An 18,244-nucleotide genomic window follows, 5' to 3' on the forward strand; every position below is an offset into this window, starting at 1 on the left:
TTTAATTATAAGTCTTCTGCATCATGACCTTCAGATGAAATCATGTCAAACAGTGTTCGTAATGGTATCAATGTCTTGACTGATCTCAGACCTCCTCACGCAACCAGCTTTGACCTCAAAGCTTTTCCTCAGCATGGGGTCACAAAGTTCATTTCAGGTCAGCGGCGTAACCTGATCTTACCAAGATCAAAATAATCTCAAGTCCTCTGTGATTTTTTGGAATGTTCAAGTAAAACCCGCATAAAAACCCCAAGGTAGCTCTCTATTGACTTCCTTGAAATGCATAAATTCGAAAGAAGCTTCAATAACTACGCCATCAGCAAGTTCTGAAGCAAGAAGGTGGTAGATTTCCAACTGATCTGATCTTAACACCTAAATTAAGGTCATCAAACTTATTTTTAATCCTAATTTTACTTGTCTCAGTGTCAAAACACCATATTAACGTTTTGTGAAATTGTCACTGATATGCTGTAACAGGTTGAAAGATTCCGCGTGGTTGAAGGGCATGCCAGGAACCACGGTTATTTGCCTGAATTATTTTCCAGGGTGTGACCCATCTTGCAAAATACAGGATTAACATTCGACCTAGTGGGGTTCAATGAGTCCCTAAGGCTCTCCGCACGTTGCGGCGTAGCGGCGCCAAACTTCGCGTAGCTATTGGCAATTGAAAACTGATCACGTGGCTTGAACATCTCAGTGCAGCTGTCCAGGTCGCTGACCTTACGTCGGTTTAAGTCAGACAAAGGCAGCCAGCGAGGGTACTCCTTGGGGAATGCTTAGGGGGTATGCCGTCACCCGTCGAAACTGATGCAACAACGGAGTGCTGGATGATTCCACATATCTTTGCGGTTGTAGCTTAGCCAACAAGACGATTGAAATTATGATTGCAACTTACTTAAGCGACTTTAGTTAAGTAATGCTGGTCGGAACAGGTCAGAACATAAAAGCTCTTCTTTCAAGAAATGCTTACAGGTGTAAGGGGTTTTGCACTGAAATAGGCATCTCAAAGGTCATTCGGTGTGGTTTGCAGCCGTGCACTTGTTTAGGCATACACCCCCTTTAGTCCCTGAGCTACACGCCTGGAGGAAATGTGCAGGCTATTTCAGGGAGACTATTTCAAGGCCACCCAGGCATCCGTGACGCCATAACGTCATTCAAACACTGCCATTTTATTAGCCATGCGTTGGTCAAGGCCAAGGAAAATAAATTCCGGTTGTTCAGATTTGATGTTCGTGACGACGGTTTCCAGATAAAACGGTGATCAATTTGGCTCTCAATCGATGTTGTGTAAGGTAAGATGACATAATCAAAACATGACGTGTTGAGCAGTATATCCACTAAACCGAAAAAATGCACTGTCTAGGACGACTTTTCTACTTTAAAGTGAGCCAATAGTTCTAAATGACCAATTTCATATCCATTGCTTTTTCCAATATCTTTAAGCAGCACATTTACATTTTTGTATGCGTACATCTACAAGCATAGTTACCAAACAGAAAAATTACGTTGTTTAGAACAACCGTTGTATTTGAAAGTATGCCAAGGGTTATAAGCGAGCGTATTTCACCATATCTGATGCTTCTTCTAATGCTTTTTTTAAATTGGCTCATTCCCTAATTTATTATTTGTGCGACCGGAACACCAATCATCAGCACCAATACCCCATGTCAATAGGCCCCCCAACGCCAATATCCCATCACCAATAACCAACCATCCCGGATGGGTTGGTAATTGACCCGTCGTTTCAATTTATGCATCACGAGGACGCCAAGATGCATCTCATATTGCCTCCATGAAGGTCAGGGGAGTTCACTGACCTTAAATAACCTGAATGTAGTTTCGTATTGAGGATGATGTTATCCGAGTTATTTGAAAATGATTTAACCCTATATGTTATATATATATATATATATATATATATATATAACATATAGGGTTATGTAACACACACACACACACACACACACACACATATATATATATATATATATATATATATATATATATATATATATATATATATATATATATGACATATAGGGTTACCCTATATATAACATATAGGGTTATGTAACACACACACACACACACACACACACACACACACATATATATATATATATATATATATATATATATATATATATATGTCATGGGTCGGTTAGAACACCGATATGCACTTGGACACTGACATCATTTCACCTGAAGGTCTCGACGTAGAGCACTACAAATTGAGCGCAAAATAAGCTCACATGGAAGGCTAGCTATGGTGTTGGTTTAATATTGTAAGCTCGCCCAGTTTTTGCTATTTCAGGGAAGAGGCTCAACTTGACCCTTCCTTCACCAGAGCGCGTGTTACTCAATCCACCTCCCGGGCATGTGCTCTAGCGAATGGTGTCTGTTTGGAAGAATAGCTTAAGAGACATTAGAGTCCTTCCCACCCCGCCCAATCGCTATCCGGGCACCGGTTCGCTGGGCTGGCGCGTGGCGTATTTTAAGTCCTAGTTCTTTATGATACAGGCCTCGGTAGCGCAGTAGGCAGCGCGTCAGTCTCATAATCTGAAGGCCGTGAGTTCGATCCTCACCCGGGGCAAGTTTTAATGTGTTTGCAATCGCTACCGCTTGTCATAGGACGCGTTTGCTAGGATCAGTTTAAATGTGAAATCTCATCCTCTGAGCTGACATGTGCGCGAATGGCATGTTGGATACCCTTCGCTCGGGTGAGGAAGGGGTCGATTTAACGACCCTGAGATATCAGGAACTCAGTAGCCTAATACGCCAAATTCACGGGGGGGTTTTGGACAGTGCGTAAATTCACTAATGTCGAAACTTGAGGTTCCCGGGTCATAACCTTCCCTTGGAATAAGGTCAAACGATGGTTAAACTCCGGGACTGGTGTGGTAAACTGGTAGACTCTGGTGTCCAAACTACCCCCATAATCCAGATACCTGTTTAAGCGAACGCCCTCTGATGCCAATTTAAGGTCAGTGTCGTTGCTTGATCTTTCGAAGGACATGGTAACCAAAATCATACAATAGTGCTTTGAGTTTTGTGTTTAACTAAACGTTAAAAATTATGGTAGGCAGTATGTTTCTAAAAACGAAATGGATGGGATTTAACGATTCATGATTTGCACATTGAGAAACATTCCGATATTGAGTAGAATGCTGCATAATTGAACGTAGAAATAACGAAACGTTTTCCTAGAGGCATCAGTATTCGAGGAAAGCTTCTTCCATCTCTCTGCGGCACGTATTTTCCTTCTCTTGTCATCACCGCGCTGAGTTAAATTTTCCCCCGGTTAACACGCGTTCGGGTAGGGGTCAAATTACCCCTCCCCGAAGGTTTTGCCAGAATGCTTTCCGAACGGCGCGTCGCAGCCGCGCCAAATTGTGCAAAGCTGTAAACAATTGAATAGCAGATCGTTTGGTATCCAAAATTTAGAAGTACCTTGTAAGGTCACTGACCTATGACAGGTCAAAGTCAGTCCATGGTTTCGGCGAAGGCAATATCTAGGGATTCCTTCAATCTGATCCAACAATGGAGCGTTAGACGAAACCATACATCTCTGAGATGTTTTTTTTAAGGCAATACAACAATTGATTAAGCAAATTGGATTGACCTAAGGTCAGGCATGAAAGTCAGACCAAGGTCAAAACTAACCTGTTTTGTTTCTCTAGGGCTTGCCATATGGGATAGCTTCTGGTGCTCATTTCGAGTTTATGAATAGCAAAAACCGCATTATACATCTTCCATGGTGTTCTTCGAAGTCAGAATAGGTCATTGATGTTTTTGGAACATACTGCGTAGCACAATCTTTGTCGCTGATTAAAAGGCAAAATTCAAAACAATCTTGCATGATTTTGGCCACCTTGACATTCAAAAGATGAAAAAAGGTCACTAACTTTAAATGATAATGTTACCTCTTGCTTAGAAATGGTTATCTTGATTCTTGGGGGCACTTTGGAAGCCAACCTGGAACTTGACCTTGTTTGGGCTTTTTGACCTGAAGGTCATAACCTAAGAACCTGAAACTCTGACTTAGTGAGTTCACATACAAATCAACACACCCTGTAAATTTGGTGTCTCCAGCAAATGACCTCAAAATGATGGCAGTAAAACTTCAATATGGTAGCGAAGGGTGTCTCCGGTAATGCCGCATGAGAGTCAAAAGTGAAGTATTCTAGAAGTTGGCGTATTTGCATCAATTGAGGAAGTTTACAAGGTGGGTGGGCGGTAATTTATCTAATGAAATATGATGAGCTGGTTGAATATTTCATAAACATCTCTGTGTATGTGATTATAAGGCATGCAAGTCTCACGCTTTTTGGAGGCCCAGCTGGTAATGTGGTCCCTCCTTAGAGTCCTGATAGCGTGCACTAGTCGCCGAGCATGGCGCCTTGGCCCGTATTGCTAGAAACAACTGCTCCTTTTGCTTGTGCTGTACCGTTTGACCAGTCATTTTCATGATGTCTTTGTATGCTGTGATGCCAAACTGAGTGTGAGTGGAGTCTTAACATGGATAAGATTGATAATACCTCATAGCAAATTTTTGTGAGCAAATTTGTATATTTTATGCTACATGACCAAATTTTGTGCTGATGAAGCAGCATATACACAATAGACACAGCATTATCAGCCCTGATCAATATCATAATGTTTGCCAGGTGGCCTGCTGCTTCATAATGGTGACTTGATGATGCCACTGTGGGAAATATGTTTCATAGTACCTGCCAAGAAAATTTAACTTATTACACCCAAATGCATTCATACCTGTTTCTGAATCTAAAGATTTGCCTGAGACATTGCTTGCTGTCAAACTACCTTTTGGTTTTTGAATGTCAAAGTAAAGAGGGCAGGTAAATCACTATTGGGTATGCTCAGACTTATTTTCACAGAACCTCAATACTGTGTTTAAGTAAAACAAGGGGACAAAACCAATTAAAAGCTTTATTTCTGCTTCTGTGCAGGATATAAACTCTTCACAAAAATGTTGTAAACATTTTTTGTCGGTCAATAATAACTTCTGAACAGGTTTTTAGGGAGCCAAACAGAGATTGATAGCTCATTAAATGAGATATTTTGTAGGCATTATGTGAAAATAAATAATTGACATTGCAGTTAAAGGCTTTGCAGAATGATAAGGGCCAGGTAGGGTTGCCTTAGAAAATGATTGATTATTCAGACTGTCATCCTTTAAGGTGTATACATATATGTCATGTTTTGGCTGGTTAATTCTCCAGTCATCACCAGGTCTTATTAAGTCCTGAGAAGAATTAAGTGGTGTTAAGCTTTCAGCCATGCATGCATCACAACCAAATGTTTTTGAAATTGCTAGAATTCAAACTAGGGGCTTCTTGTTACAAGTCCGGCCATGTACCATTGAGTTGCCATTGAAATACAATATTTTTGGCCATTAGAATTCCCTCTTTTCATTCCAGGGATGTTTGGGATGTTTTGGTGAGCAGAATTTAGAAACTTTTAGGCTGATGTCCATGATTGATTTTCTGATGGGCTTGTTGGCCAATGTCATGTGTGCTTTATGTGTAATCTGACTCTGCAGTGTTGCTCTCTGTCAATAATTGCTATCCCATCTGATGTCAATCAGCAATCACTTTCTAATTTTGCATTTTCTGCTGTGACAGACTTCAGAGTCTGACCTTGGGTGGTTTCTTGTGTATGCTGTTCCAGTCTGACCAAAAAAGGGTGACTTGTTTCCCCTCTGTATAACCTGCCACTGCTGGATGAATGTTGTATGTGTATTTGTTCACATGCTTCTTAGGTGTCAGTAAGGGATCTTCAGAGTTTGAGCTACCCTGCTGTCCTGACTGTATTGATGTTTAACTGCCCACAGATTCTTTTGATCTTCTCTGGCAGTCCCCTCTTTAGGAAATGATACTGTTGCTGCTGATTTTTCCTTTGGCTGCCCTCCAATTTCAGCAAGCTTTTGGGGCTTCTGGCACTGATAGGTATCTATTCCTGTGGAATGGCTCAGTCAGGGGATATATTTCTTTCTGGTTGCATCCCATTCCCTTTGAATGTCTCAGTCAGGGGTTTGTCCCTCTCTTTGTGGCTGTGTCACCATCCTTGTTGATACTTGTGTTTTGTGTGGTGTTTGAAGGGATCTTCAGTGCATTTCTTTGCAGTGTCTAGGTGATGTGACCAGAAGTTCAGGTGGCTACAAATTACTGCTGGTTTCTGACTCACTGGTTGTCCAAATTAATGGCTAGCTGTCTCTTAACTTGTGTGTTTGAGAACAGCAGCCTGTTGTCCTGATGTGTCATAGTGAAGTGGACAGATGATTGCAAGCTGCTGTGGTCCAGGAATGTTGTTATGTCTTCCTGGTATTGCCAGAGGACGGCTGAAGCGTCGACGTAACGCAGCGATGCCAGTGGTTTGAGTGGTGCAGTTTCCATCACCATGTCTCGATAATGTGCCCTGCAGATGTTGTCAATCACTGTAGACAGAGGGGATCCCCTGGTCATTCCGTCGGCACGCTGGTAGCGTTGCCCGTTCAGCTGGAACGTAGTTGCGGTGACTGAGAACGTGAGTAGCTCCATGATGTTAATTGGATTGCTTGTGTTTTCCAATAGACTAACGTCGTCCTCCAACCTATTCCACGCATTGGTTAATGCTTCAGGTATTAGTATTGCCCCGAATAGGTTCGTCATGACAATTCCCACGAAACCGTTCATTTTTTATGCCACGTCATGCTGTCTAGTACTTGCGATAATGAGACAAAGTGGGTCAAGTTCTTTTCCTTCCTGGACGGTGATTTGGACTGATAATTCAGCGATCCCGTAGCTGTGTTGATCCAGAATCACGCGATTAGAGGCTGCCGGGGTTTCGGAATTCACACGCAATTTTCACATTTTAAGCATTGTGTAATGAGCATCGCTGGTAGTATGTGAAACAAACAAACATATAAGCTAACTTTGTTTAACACATGAAGTGAAGAGATCGTGTGGTTTTTAGTCCAAAACTCGCGCCGTACATTGCGAACTCTCGTAAAAGCCAGTTGCGTTCTGCAACTAAGAACCATGCCTGGCATCGTTTTGCACAGTGTCAGCCTCAGAGCTAGTGCTCATTCCTCGCGCGCCGCCTCCTCACGCACGCGGCGCAACAGGCCATATTAGCCGGGGACCCGATGGCTAGCTACACCGACTGTTGAGTTGTGGCAGGTCGACCGTCGTAGCATGGACGAACATGTCCTGTGGCTCAGTTACTGCCTGTGCATAGTAGCGGAATGACCGACGAGGCGAGCCGGGCGTTTTGGGGCGTTCTGAGCTCATGGTGTGCATCTCTTTAAATGTCAACGCTGCCAAAAAGATGTGATTTAGTGGGGATTTAAAGGAAGCGCAGTGTGCGACACTCATGGGACACACAGCGAAGCGTCGTAATGTAAAGAACGCTGAAAATATCCGGAGGTTCCTCAAGAGGAGTCTATGTCTATCTCAAGAGTAAGCATGTTGGTATGGATGTTGCTAGACTATCTCTTCAGGAAGACATCTCATTTTGAAACCGGCGAAGGTCAGGGTGAGAGCTCCAGGTCTACAGCACTGTCTGTGAAAGAAACTCGGGCCTTGAATTTCTGCTACGTATGGAAAACAGACGATGACCTGGATACTGTTCTGGCCAGAACATGCACGAGAGATGGACCATTTAAGGAAAACTCTGCATTGTCGGCTGGTTTAGAAAAGAAGTGCTCAATCCCAGGATCTCGGTATATTCCGGGATTGAACTTCTCGAAATCCCGTCATCCCGGGGTTGCGGACAAGTCCTGGGATTATCAGCACCAATGGTGATGCATTCCGACATAGAGAGCTCACTTTCTTGACCAGGGAGCACCTGATTGGATGGCAATCGGAACCCCTGAAGCTGACAATGCGTTCTAGGGGTACAACGATCTTGCGTAGCTTTGATATTTGTTCCCTGTGTGGCAGTTTGCTGTAATGCCGAGTACGGCATTACGGTGTGGCAGTTTGCTGTAATGCTGATTACGGCATTACAGTGTGATGACAGTTTGTGCAATGCTCATTACAGCGTTACAGTGTGGCAGTTTATGTAATGCTGATTACAGCATAACGGTGTGGCAGTTTGCTGTAATGCTGATTACGGCATTACAGTGTGACAGGTTGTGTAATGCTCATTATGGCATTACGGTGTGGTGGTCTGCTGTAATGCTTATTATGGGATTACAGTGTAGCAGTTTGCTGTAATGCTGATCACGGCATTACAGTGTCACAGTTTGTGTAATGCTCATTATGGCATTACAGTGTGGCAGTTCGTGTAATACTGATTACAGTATTATGATGTGGCAGTTTGCTGTAATGGTGATTACAGTATTACAGCATGACATTGTGTGCAAGGCTGATTTGGATGCTCGTATTGAACAGCCAGATTATCCTTATTCTTCTGTAACAGCTTGGTCAATGTCCGTTCGGTTGTTGACATAGGACCTTTCTCCAATTTGCTTTGTTACTGGTCACTCACCAAGTTCTTCAGCTTGCGAGTGCACTGTGCTTGGCAGTTGACTTCTTTGACATTGCCTTTCTCAGTGGGAATATGATGATGCTGCCATCATTCTTGAGCGTTTTAATGGCTGGCCGTTCTTCGCTGGTCACAGTTGGCTCTGGTTATCGAGCCTTTGGATGCTTACCTGCCGTGCGGGAGAGAATGCGTTGTGCTTCTGGATTGGGAGATAACAGGGAGATGGGTTACGCTAGAAAGTCAGGCATGGGAAGAGGCCATATCACCAAAGTCAAATGTGACAAACACAGGGCAAGAGGCCATCAAGGAACATCCGCCCCTGTCGGCCCCCCTGTCCCTGTGCTGAGCCTGCGGCTGCCGCCAGGTGTCGGTAATCGACGCGCCGCTCCGTGCATGCGGGCGAGATGACCCCGCCTAGCCGGGCGGTGCGCCACCGCTCGCGGCGCCGGCTGGCCGCGCTCGCGTTCCTCTCCAACATCTCGCTGGACGGCACGTACCGCGACACAAAGATTAGCGGCCTCAACGCGCGCCGCGCCGCCGCCGTCGCCGACGAGCCTGCCGACGGCGCTGGCGACGGGGACGTCACAGACGCGGCGGCGCGCGAGGCGACGATGGCGCCACCGCCGCCGCCGCCGCCGCCGCCGCCGTCGTCGGTGGGCCGCCTGCAGCGACAGAAGAGCATCGACTCGAGCAATGCTAGCGAGCCGAGCCGGGACAGGCTGACCTTCGACGTCGCTGGACACCACCGCGAGAGGTGAGAGCGCGTTGATGCGTGCGTGCGCGCATGCGTGCGTGTGTGAGGGGAATGGGGAAGTGTAGGTGGGTGGGTGCGTGGGGCTTGCGGGGCCGCCAGAGTGTGAACAGCTCAGCGGAGGACAGCCTGTGCAATAGTGCACGAGCTCAGCAAGTGACATTTTTCAGGGTGTTAGGGGTTGGTAGTATTAATGGGGCGGCGGAATATGGTGTCCGTCTCATGCAACGCTTGTTTTGTCTACAATTGATACCGTATAACTGCCAGATCTGACATCTGTTAGAATGATAAATATTTTCTTATAGCTGAGTATTCCCAGTACCCAAGTAAAGTCAGCTCCGGGATATTCTTTCGACATTACTAGTTCTGCTGTTTGACCACGCTAATCTGAGGCAAGCTCTTTACCAACACCATGGTGGAGGGATGGCGCAAAAAGAAAGAAGAAAAATAGCGTGCAGGGGCGTTACCCAACGTGCAGACATTCCTGACCTTCTCAAACCTCAAACATGGATCTGCGAGAAACTTCACAGTTAAGCATCTCAGGCGCGTTTCAACCTGCATTTAGCGTTTCGGCCTTATTCAAGGAACGTTTATCTTGAACTTGATGACTTGCGTTGCCCGACGGGGTCAAAACAGCGCCAGTATTGGGTAAAGCTCATCTACCGCGACTTGGGTCTTGTGATCATCTAATGGAGCGAACGTAAATGACTCTGCGGCTATGTCAGTTTATCATCGGTTCCATGCTTCACTAAGCCCGCTCTAATTTTGGCGGCGGCTGTGGTATCAGGTGCGGCCCACGCGGCGCGCTCCATCACCCAGCAATGGACGTCGCGGCCGGGGAGTTCCGAAGCTCGTCTGTGTCCAGCGGGCTGGAGCAGGCTCAGCAGCCGGTGCTGGCCCCAATGCTCCCGATCTGGTATCTGTGACGTCGTGAAGCCTCGTCGGGCGGTATTGCTTGTCAGGGACACAACTCCGTTCGTGTGTTTTGCGGCACACGGACGTTGTTGATTGGAGAATCTGCAGACTCATGTGCACCGTTCACGCCGGCGGCAGAAGGCGGCCCTCTGTGCTGTGAAAGTGCAGCGCTCGCTTACGCCGCATGACCAGTGGTATGAGCGCCCGCGAGCCTAAATTCCAAGTCATCCCCATCGTCACGACTATTTTTATTCGATCATGCATAGTTAAGTAATATCGAGGTGGGGCGTGGCACCGGTGGACGAGTATCTTTACAGGTACATCGAACTGCATGGAAAATCGTGTTGGATTGTGGATACGAATAGCTCCCTGCTTGGGAAGGCGACATGACTTTGTGAAACGGCTCATCGCTCCTTGTAGACTGCCTGATGTAACAACCAATGATCGCTGGAATGTGCGACCAGCGGGCAGTAGCCGTTATTCAGAAGCTGCACGCGCTCCATAGCCTTCACCGCAGCGGCGGCTGTCCCGGCCGTGGCTTGCGGCTCTGCTCCCGCGGTGCCCCTAGTTCTTCCGGGGTGCCCCTCACTCCGCGGTGCCCCTGACACTTTCTGCGTTGCCCACGACCCCTCCGCGGCGCCCCTGACCCCTCCACGGTGCCCCTGACACTTTCTGCGTTGCCCACGACCCTTCGGCGGTGCCCTGGTCCCCCGGTGGTGCCCCGGTCCCCCGGCAGTGTCCCTGACCCCTCTGCGGTGTCACTGGCCCGGCCGCGGCTCGGCCGTCGCCACGGCCTCCGCCCGTCGCCGTGACCTCTCTGCACCCCACCCCCCACAGGTGTCAGACGGTGGGCAGTGAAGCTGACGGCAGGGTGCGCCGGCTGGTGCAGCAGGCCAACATCGGCAGCCTGCTGGACGACATGCTCGGCCACGGCAGCAGCAGCTGCGAGAGCGTCTGCGGCAGCGGTCAGTACTGACACCCGCCGCCGCTCCCGGCTGCTCTCGAGTCGCAGAAAAGCGGGCATACGGCCGCGCCCGCACTGACAGATTGCTGTGTTTTTCTGGGATGGGGAGCGGTATCACTGATGGCTTCATTCGGAATTGTCGCCAGCGGTGTTGGACTGTCATTTATTGAAAGAAGCAGCTGCGGCATATGCTGAACTTGTCTCATTGCTGTGGCCGTGTCGTGCCTCAGACGGCGTCGGGCCCGGGTTTACCAGCCCGCCGGACGGGTCTGCGGCTGCCGTGACGGCGCTGGTCCAGCTGACGCCGTTGACGGCCCAGTCGGCGCCTGTGACCCACCGCTGGCCAGGCCGTCGCTCGGCGCCGCTCCGCAGACGGGGCCGGAGCGTCTGACGTCCGCCCCCCCCCCCCCCCCCTCTTCCCCTCTCCCAGTCCGCAGCCACAAGCTGTGCGGCAGCGTGTCCGAAGTGTCGGCACCGGGCGTGCGGTTCCTGCCGGCGGCGCGCGACCGTGCCTGCTTCGGCGACGACCGGCTGGTGCTGGTGGGCGGCGCGCGGCTGCCGCTGCTGGTGCTCTCGTCGCTGCCGGTGGGCCGCGTCACACGCCACGGCCGCCGGGAGCGGTGGGTGACGGGTGTGGTCCGTGCAGGCGCCGACTCTTGTGTGCTGCCCGTGCTGAGTTGGCAAACGCCGCGTAGCTCTGCGGTGGGCATGCCGATGTCCGACAGTCAGCCAGCGCTCGGCGGCGGGTGCTGCCATTCACTGAGCTGTACTGCTCTTGGCAGAGCGCATAGCATCCGCGACACTCCCCCTTCCGCAAACCGTTCTATGAAAGAGGGCTGTCTCGGCACTAGCATGGCTGTATGGGCGCGCCGGTCTCTGATGAGTCCGCTATCCAGAAACTTACTTTTGAGTTAAGTTCATCAAATGAAACAGATCGAAGGCATCGGTCCATCGTTCTCTGCTGTATCCCACCAAGCACGTCCTCCTGAGCCATCACGTATGATGGCCGTCGCGCCCGAGCCGCCGCCCGGTCGGCGCCGGCTCTGCCAGCGGGCGACGGCGGGGCTGTGTGGCGCGACACCGACCGGGCCGCGTCCTGTCGGCAGGCACGAGCGCGGCGACCTGAACTCGCGGAGGCGCTACAACTCGGGCAGCCGCGCGCCGCTCTCCACCATCGCCGACCGCGTGGACGCCTTCTCGCTGCTAGGCATGGAGCCGCTGCAGGAGGGCCAGGTCAGCCGGGGCAGCTGGGCCCCGGGAGCGGGCACAGTGGGGCCCAAGCCCGTCGCTGAAGAGCATGCTGCTGCTGTAGATGGTCATTGCTCACGCGCTGTCATTAACATCCGGCTAGCGGGGGTGAGGCTATGCGGGCGTGCTGCTGGTGTATAAGGCGCACGTGGTGCGGTCTGCGCTAATGGTCCTCTGCCTCGCCGTCAGGTAGTGCTGTGACGACGCTCTGTCCCGCCGCCTGGAAGCGCTCTGACTCCTCTGCCCCGTTGTTAGGATGTGCTGTGACTATACTCTGCCCGCCGTCAGGAGGTGCTGTGACTATACTCTGCCCGTGACTATACTCTGCCCGCCGTCAGGAGGTGCTGTGACTATACTCTGCCCGCCGTCAGGAGGTGCTGTGACTATACTACTCTGCCCGCCGTCAGGAGGTGCTGTGACTATACTCTGCCCGCCGTCAGGAGGTGCTGTGACTATACTCTGCCCGCCGTCAGGAGGTGCTGTGACTATACTCTGCCCGCCGTCAGGAGGTGCTGTGACTATACTCTGCCCGCCGTCAGGAGGTGCTGTGACTATACTCTGCCCCGCCGTCAGGAGGTGCTGTGACTATACTCTGTCCCGCCGTCAGGAGGTGCTGTGACTATACTCTGCCCCGCCGTCAGGAGGTGGCTGTGACTATACTCTGCCCGCCGTCAGGAGGTGCTGTGACTATACTCTTCCCTGCCGTCATTAGGTGTCGTGACTATACTCTGCCCCGCTGTCAGTATGTGCTATGACTATACTCTGTCCTGCTGTCAGGAGATGCTGTGACTATACTCTGTCCCACTGTCAGGAGGTGTCATACAGCGAGCTTCTGCTGCCGTCCTCCGCCGGCGGCCGCCTGCCGCGCCGGCTCCACTCGGGTGGAGAACGAGCTGGAGGCGCGGCGGTCGTCCACCAGCGCAATGCCCAGCTCAGCCTGAACCGATGCGTGTCGCACGAGCCGAGCAGCGGTGGCCGCGCCGCCTCCTCCAGCTGGTCCAGTGACAGAGGTCAGTGAGGCGGCGCTCCTCACAGGTCAGCGGTGGTGACCCTGCTTGGTGTATGGTGGCATTCATCGTAGGTTAGTGTTACCACTGCTCCCAGATCAGCAGTGCATCCCGTCCCTGGACAAATAGTGCTGTCCCTCCTGGGTCAAAAATGTGGCCTGCTCTCAGTGCAGTGATGTGGTCCCCTCTCAGGTCAGGTGTGCCTGTCGCCCGACCTCAGTGCCGCTGCTCATACCATGTCTGCGGCTTCACACAGGCTGGGTAGGCCATGCCCGTCCCATGCAGGCCACCCGTGCCGGGTGTGGGGTACCACTCCTCCCAGGTCAGTGGTGCACACTCGCCCAGGTCAGCAGTGCTGCATCTCGCAGGTCACGGTCGGCTCAGCGTCCGTGCCGAGGGGAAAGACTGCTTGTCCCGCCTGTGGACCGGTCGAACCGCAATGGGCGGCCCGTTGTGACGCTGTCTCGAGGCGGCAAAACAACGTCCGCCATTCTGTGAGGGTTACATCAGCGCCCAGTGACGTCTGTGGCGCGTTGGCTCCGCGCTGCTGCCGGCACACGGGCGCCAGACTGTTGGCTGGCGTCAGCGGCGGCGCTGTTGTTGCAGTGGTGGATGAGGAGTCGGCTCAGGAGGCGAGCGGCGTTCCGTACGATCCGCTGCTGCTGGACAACCCGGAGACCCAGTCCGAGAATCACCGCACCGTGCTGACCTTCAGGTCGTACCGGGTCAGTACAGCCGGGGGAGGGCGACCTGGGGTCAGCCGTGAGACAGGATACCGCCGGTGACCTGCCGTGACCTGCGCTGGCCCGCGGGTCGGCGCGGCGGGCTGACGCTGGGGTCAGACTCGCTGGCAGTGCGGAAAGCTGGCTTTGTTTGGGTCGCACGGCGATGGTGCAAAAACCGACTGCCTTGAGCTGTATGGCCGACTGATCCGAAGCATGCCACGTGGGTGCTGTTGCTGGACACCCTGACGCCGCGCTGTCCGCAGTCGTCTATCATCGACTACATGAAGCCGTCCGACCTGAAGCGGGTCACCAACGAGCAGTTCCGCGAGCAGTTCCCACACATCCGGCTAACGCTTTCCAAGCTGCGCAGGTGAGGAGTGCGCCGCGCCCCGGCCCCGGCCCCGGCCCCGGCCCCGGCCCCACGGGTGACCGGCCCCTGTGGCGCTGCACTTAGATGGGAGGCGCTGCCGGCCGGTCCAGCTGCGGTGATTTACTGGTATTGCGTCGTGGTCTTGTTTGCGTTGGTATCGGGCGTTTTCCGCTGTGATCAGTGGTGTGATTATACTTCAGAGTGCGCGGATGAGCAGAGTAAGAGCATGCCATCTCCCTGTTTGTTCGGTCGGCGTTTCGGCTGTGAAAAAAGTCACGTGGAACGGAGCCGAATGCTCCAAGTCCGACCCAATACCTGTGGCGTGACCCCACCGCCGGGCTGGCTGTCGTCGTCGCGAGCCACGCTCGGCGCCGGGCCGCGCGGAGCCAGCCGTGACCGGACGGTGTTCGGACGCTGCAGCCTGAAGCGCGACCTACGTCGGATCGCCGCCGACTGCCATATCGACGTGCTGAGCGTGGCGCAGGCGCACGTCTACTTCGAGAAGCTGGCGCTGCGCGGCCTCATCGACAAGCCCAACCGCAAGCTGGTGGCCGGCGCTTGCCTCCTGCTCGCCGCCAAGATGAACGACGTCAAGGGAGACACCATGAGCCAACTGATGGAGGTGTGTGGCCGCGTCCGTCAGGTGGCGGGATGCAGTGGTGGGCAAGTGTTCCTGTGACATCTGGCGGGTGTTGGGGTATAGTGGGGGCAAGCGTCCGGTCACGTCTAGTCGGTGATGGGGTCTAGTGGTAGGTGAGTGAGGCTTTTGGACGAGACGAGGCTTTTCAGGGTGATATCCCTGCTGTTAGAACATGTTATATGCTGAATAACTGTTTGTCTATTCTGCCGCAGCTAGCTGGTTAGGTGCAGCCCAGGTGTGGGTGCGGGCAGTGTGACGAGTGTTCGCCCACTGAACTCCATTTTGAACGCGGAAAATTTACTGAAAAGTATTTTGCTTGAAACGACGGAAATACTTGGCTCATTAAATTCTAATTTGTACATAAATCGGCGCCACTGGACGCACGCTTACCTGGCGCCGCTGGCCAAGTGTGGCTGTGTAGTGTGCGGAGTGGCAGGCCAGCCTTGGCTGCCGGCCCGTAGCGGACGCCAGCTGACCACGCCCACCCCCCGCGACAGCGCACCGAGACGGTATTCCGCATCCACCGGCGCGACCTCATCAACTGCGAGTTCGGGGTTCTGGTGGCGCTCGAGTTCGCGCTCCACCTGCACACAGGCGAGGTGGAGCCGCACCTGCGCCGCCTGGAGGCCGGACTCTGAGGCGACGGTGGCGCCGGCTGGTGGCCTCCGACCTACCACCTGAGGAGGACGGGAGCTGGTCTTCCGGTGGCGCCGTCTGTGGGCTGGGATCCGGTGCGACGAGAGCGCCGCTTGGAGGCGGGGCTCTTACGTTAGGCGGCGCTACTCTCCGACTTGGCTGCTTCTCGACGTGCAATACGTGTTACGTGCGTCGACTTCCGCTGGCTGTTGGCGCCGTTAACTGCTCTCAGCGGCGTGGTAGGGCGGGGCTGCAGGGCAGGAGTTCTGGTCCTTCCCGTCCCTGGACGGCGGCTGGATGACCCGGCCGGTGGTCGCGCCGTGCCATGCTCAACACACTGGCCGACAGGCCACGCCGCTGTAGAAGAACGCAGAAGCCTCTCGTGCGGGCGCAGAACCGGTGTCGGTGTACAGTCAAGGGCCGCCCGGTGATAGAGGCTCGTGGTCTCGCTGAGATTGGGGCGGGCGCCGGGGCGGCGCGCGGTCCGTCTGACCAGGTGGCTGGTCACGGCGGCTTTAACGACGGCTGGCGGATTGTCGGGGCCTACGGTCCTGATGAATATGTGGATTGGCGACGCCCGTCTTTCCCAAGTCAGGGTAGACGACGCGCAAGACGCGAAGAATGCGTTTCAGGTTATCTGAGAAACAGGTTGATCAAAATGTGAAGTGATGGCATGGGAGCGAATCGACGCATCTGCGCCACGTTTATTGCGCCGCTCCGCCCACCCGTCTGAGCTTATCGTCTTCGCTGCAGCCTTGTCTTTGCGTCAGGCCTTGGGAGATGATATGGATAGCCATTGCACCGATGGAGGATCGGGTGCAATATCGGAACAGTCACACAGCTGGGAGAGTTTTTAGACTTCATGTTATGAGGTGTGCTTCCAGTTGCGTTGGATGAGCTCGTTGCTCGTTGGACAGAGCAGGCTTCTGTGTCTGTCGGTGGGCTCGTGCACTGCGATATACAGTTACAGTGCCGTGTCGCTGACTGCAGTGTAGCAGTGTCGTGTCGCTGACTGCAGAGTAGCAATGTCGTGTCGCTGACTGCAGTGTAACAGTGCCATGTCGCTGACTGCAGTGTAACAGTGTCGTGTCGCTGACTGCAGTATAACAGTGTCGTGTCGCTGACTGCAGTGTAACGGTGTGGTGTCGCTGGTTGCAGTATAAGTGTCGTGTGGCTGACTACAGTATAACAGTGTCATGTCGCTGACTGCAGTATAAGTGTCGTGTCGCTGACTGCAGTATGACGGTGTCGTGTCGCTGACTGCAGTGTAGCAGTGTCGTGTCGCTGACTGCAGTGTAGCAGTGTCGTGTCGCTGACTGCAGTGCGACAGTGTCATGCCGCGGACTGCAGTGCGACAGTGTCATGCCGCTGACTGCAGTATAGCAGTGTCGTGTCGCTGACTGCAGTGGTACAACATTTGCCAGGATTTTCTTGGTAGTGCCTGCGGGATCAACCTAGCTCTCCTGTACTTATTTATGCCGCGGTTAACGTATGGTGCGCAATAGCCTGCTTTCTGCGCCTCCACTTATCTGGATGGGCTGTGTGCTGCATGTGGAGCATCTACGTCGCTCAATATATCCTCAAGGGTCCTGTCCGGATTTGATTTGTGTTGCCGCTATGTTGGGGCGGACCAGGCGGTGTTGAACGCAACGCCACGCTGCGTGCTCGGCTGGCGGCTGCCGGTCCGGGCGGGAGCCCGTCACCGGTCAGCGACGCAGCACGGAAGCCGCCGACGCCGGCCTGACCGCTGCCGCTGACCTGACCGTCGCCGCTGACCTGACCGTCGCCGCTGACCTTACCATCGCCGCTGACGTTACCGCCGCCGCTGACCTTACCATCACCGCTGACCTGAAGGCCGCTGGTGACCTGACGGCCGCTGCTGAACTGACCGCCGTCGCCGACCTGGCTGTCGCCGCGCCGTTTTCTGTCCGGGAACAGGAGGTCTGGCAGTTCAGACCGACAGATCACCGGCGATTCAGTAGTCTTCGTCACGGTATATGCCAAGATCCGGCAGTGTCGAAGGCAGCGAGAATCTCGCAGTCTCCGTCAGGGATTATTACCGGAGATTCAACAGCGCGCAGGCCCCTGGAGATCCGGCGGTCGCCGGCATTGGAGATGGGAATCCACCGATATACGTCGGGCTATCGGAGAGGCCAGGGTTTGTCCTGGAACTAGTGATCTGGCAGTCATCAGAGTAACCTGTCAGCGATTGAAAACACGGCGGTGTGCGGCAAGTAACAGGGGGGTAATTTCCGTCCTGGTGGCCAGGACGCAAAGCATCAACCTTGCATGCAGCAGCATGGGTTCCACCTTGTCGCCGTCAGCGAAGAAAGCGTATGTGGCGATCTTCTTCAAAGTAGCCAGACCTACGAAAAACTGAAGCAGTGCACAGCCAAAAGGACTGTATACTGGGGTGCAGCCATGATTTGCGACGGTAAGGGAGGACGTGCAGCCAAAACTTACGATGGTGATGTGGAGGACCACCAGAATTTAGTTGG

At 52.9% G+C, this 18,244-nt stretch overlaps 1 protein-coding gene and 1 non-coding gene across 2 annotated transcripts; both read left to right on the forward strand.

The window, feature by feature from the left end:
- The first annotated feature begins 2,520 nt into the window (after positions 1 to 2,520).
- Positions 2,521 to 2,593, forward strand: TRNAM-CAU (transfer RNA methionine (anticodon CAU)). The gene has a single exon. It is a non-coding gene; the product is annotated as a tRNA-Met (tRNA).
- A 9,123-nt stretch (positions 2,594 to 11,716) lies between these two features.
- On the forward strand, positions 11,717 to 17,338 carry LOC119099466 (CDK5 and ABL1 enzyme substrate 1). Its single transcript, XM_037222619.1, has 7 exons — positions 11,717 to 11,740; positions 12,227 to 12,353; positions 13,180 to 13,378; positions 13,982 to 14,100; positions 14,364 to 14,470; positions 14,891 to 15,092; positions 15,608 to 17,338. Exons 2-7 carry the CDS (start codon positions 12,330 to 12,332, stop codon positions 15,746 to 15,748), a joined length of 792 nt encoding a protein of 263 aa, XP_037078514.1. The 5' UTR covers positions 11,717 to 11,740; positions 12,227 to 12,329; the 3' UTR covers positions 15,749 to 17,338.
- The last annotated feature ends 906 nt before the right edge of the window (positions 17,339 to 18,244 follow it).

This window comes from Pollicipes pollicipes, unplaced genomic scaffold, assembly GCF_011947565.3.
Source record: "Pollicipes pollicipes isolate AB1234 unplaced genomic scaffold, Ppol_2.1 Scaffold_4740;HRSCAF=5597_pilon_pilon_pilon, whole genome shotgun sequence".
Taxonomy (NCBI): Eukaryota; Metazoa; Arthropoda; class Thecostraca; order Pollicipedomorpha; family Pollicipedidae; genus Pollicipes; species Pollicipes pollicipes.

Bases quoted from the DNA above. Each gene is read 5' to 3' on its own strand.
- LOC119099466 (XM_037222619.1), top strand. From the start codon at position 12,330: ATGGAGCCGCTGCAGGAGGGCCAG. The intron at 14,101-14,363 runs GTCAGTACAGCC...CGCTGTCCGCAG, and splicing joins TGACCTTCAGGTCGTACCGG to TCGTCTATCATCGACTACAT. The intron at 14,471-14,890 runs GTGAGGAGTGCG...CGGACGCTGCAG, and splicing joins ACGCTTTCCAAGCTGCGCAG to CCTGAAGCGCGACCTACGTC.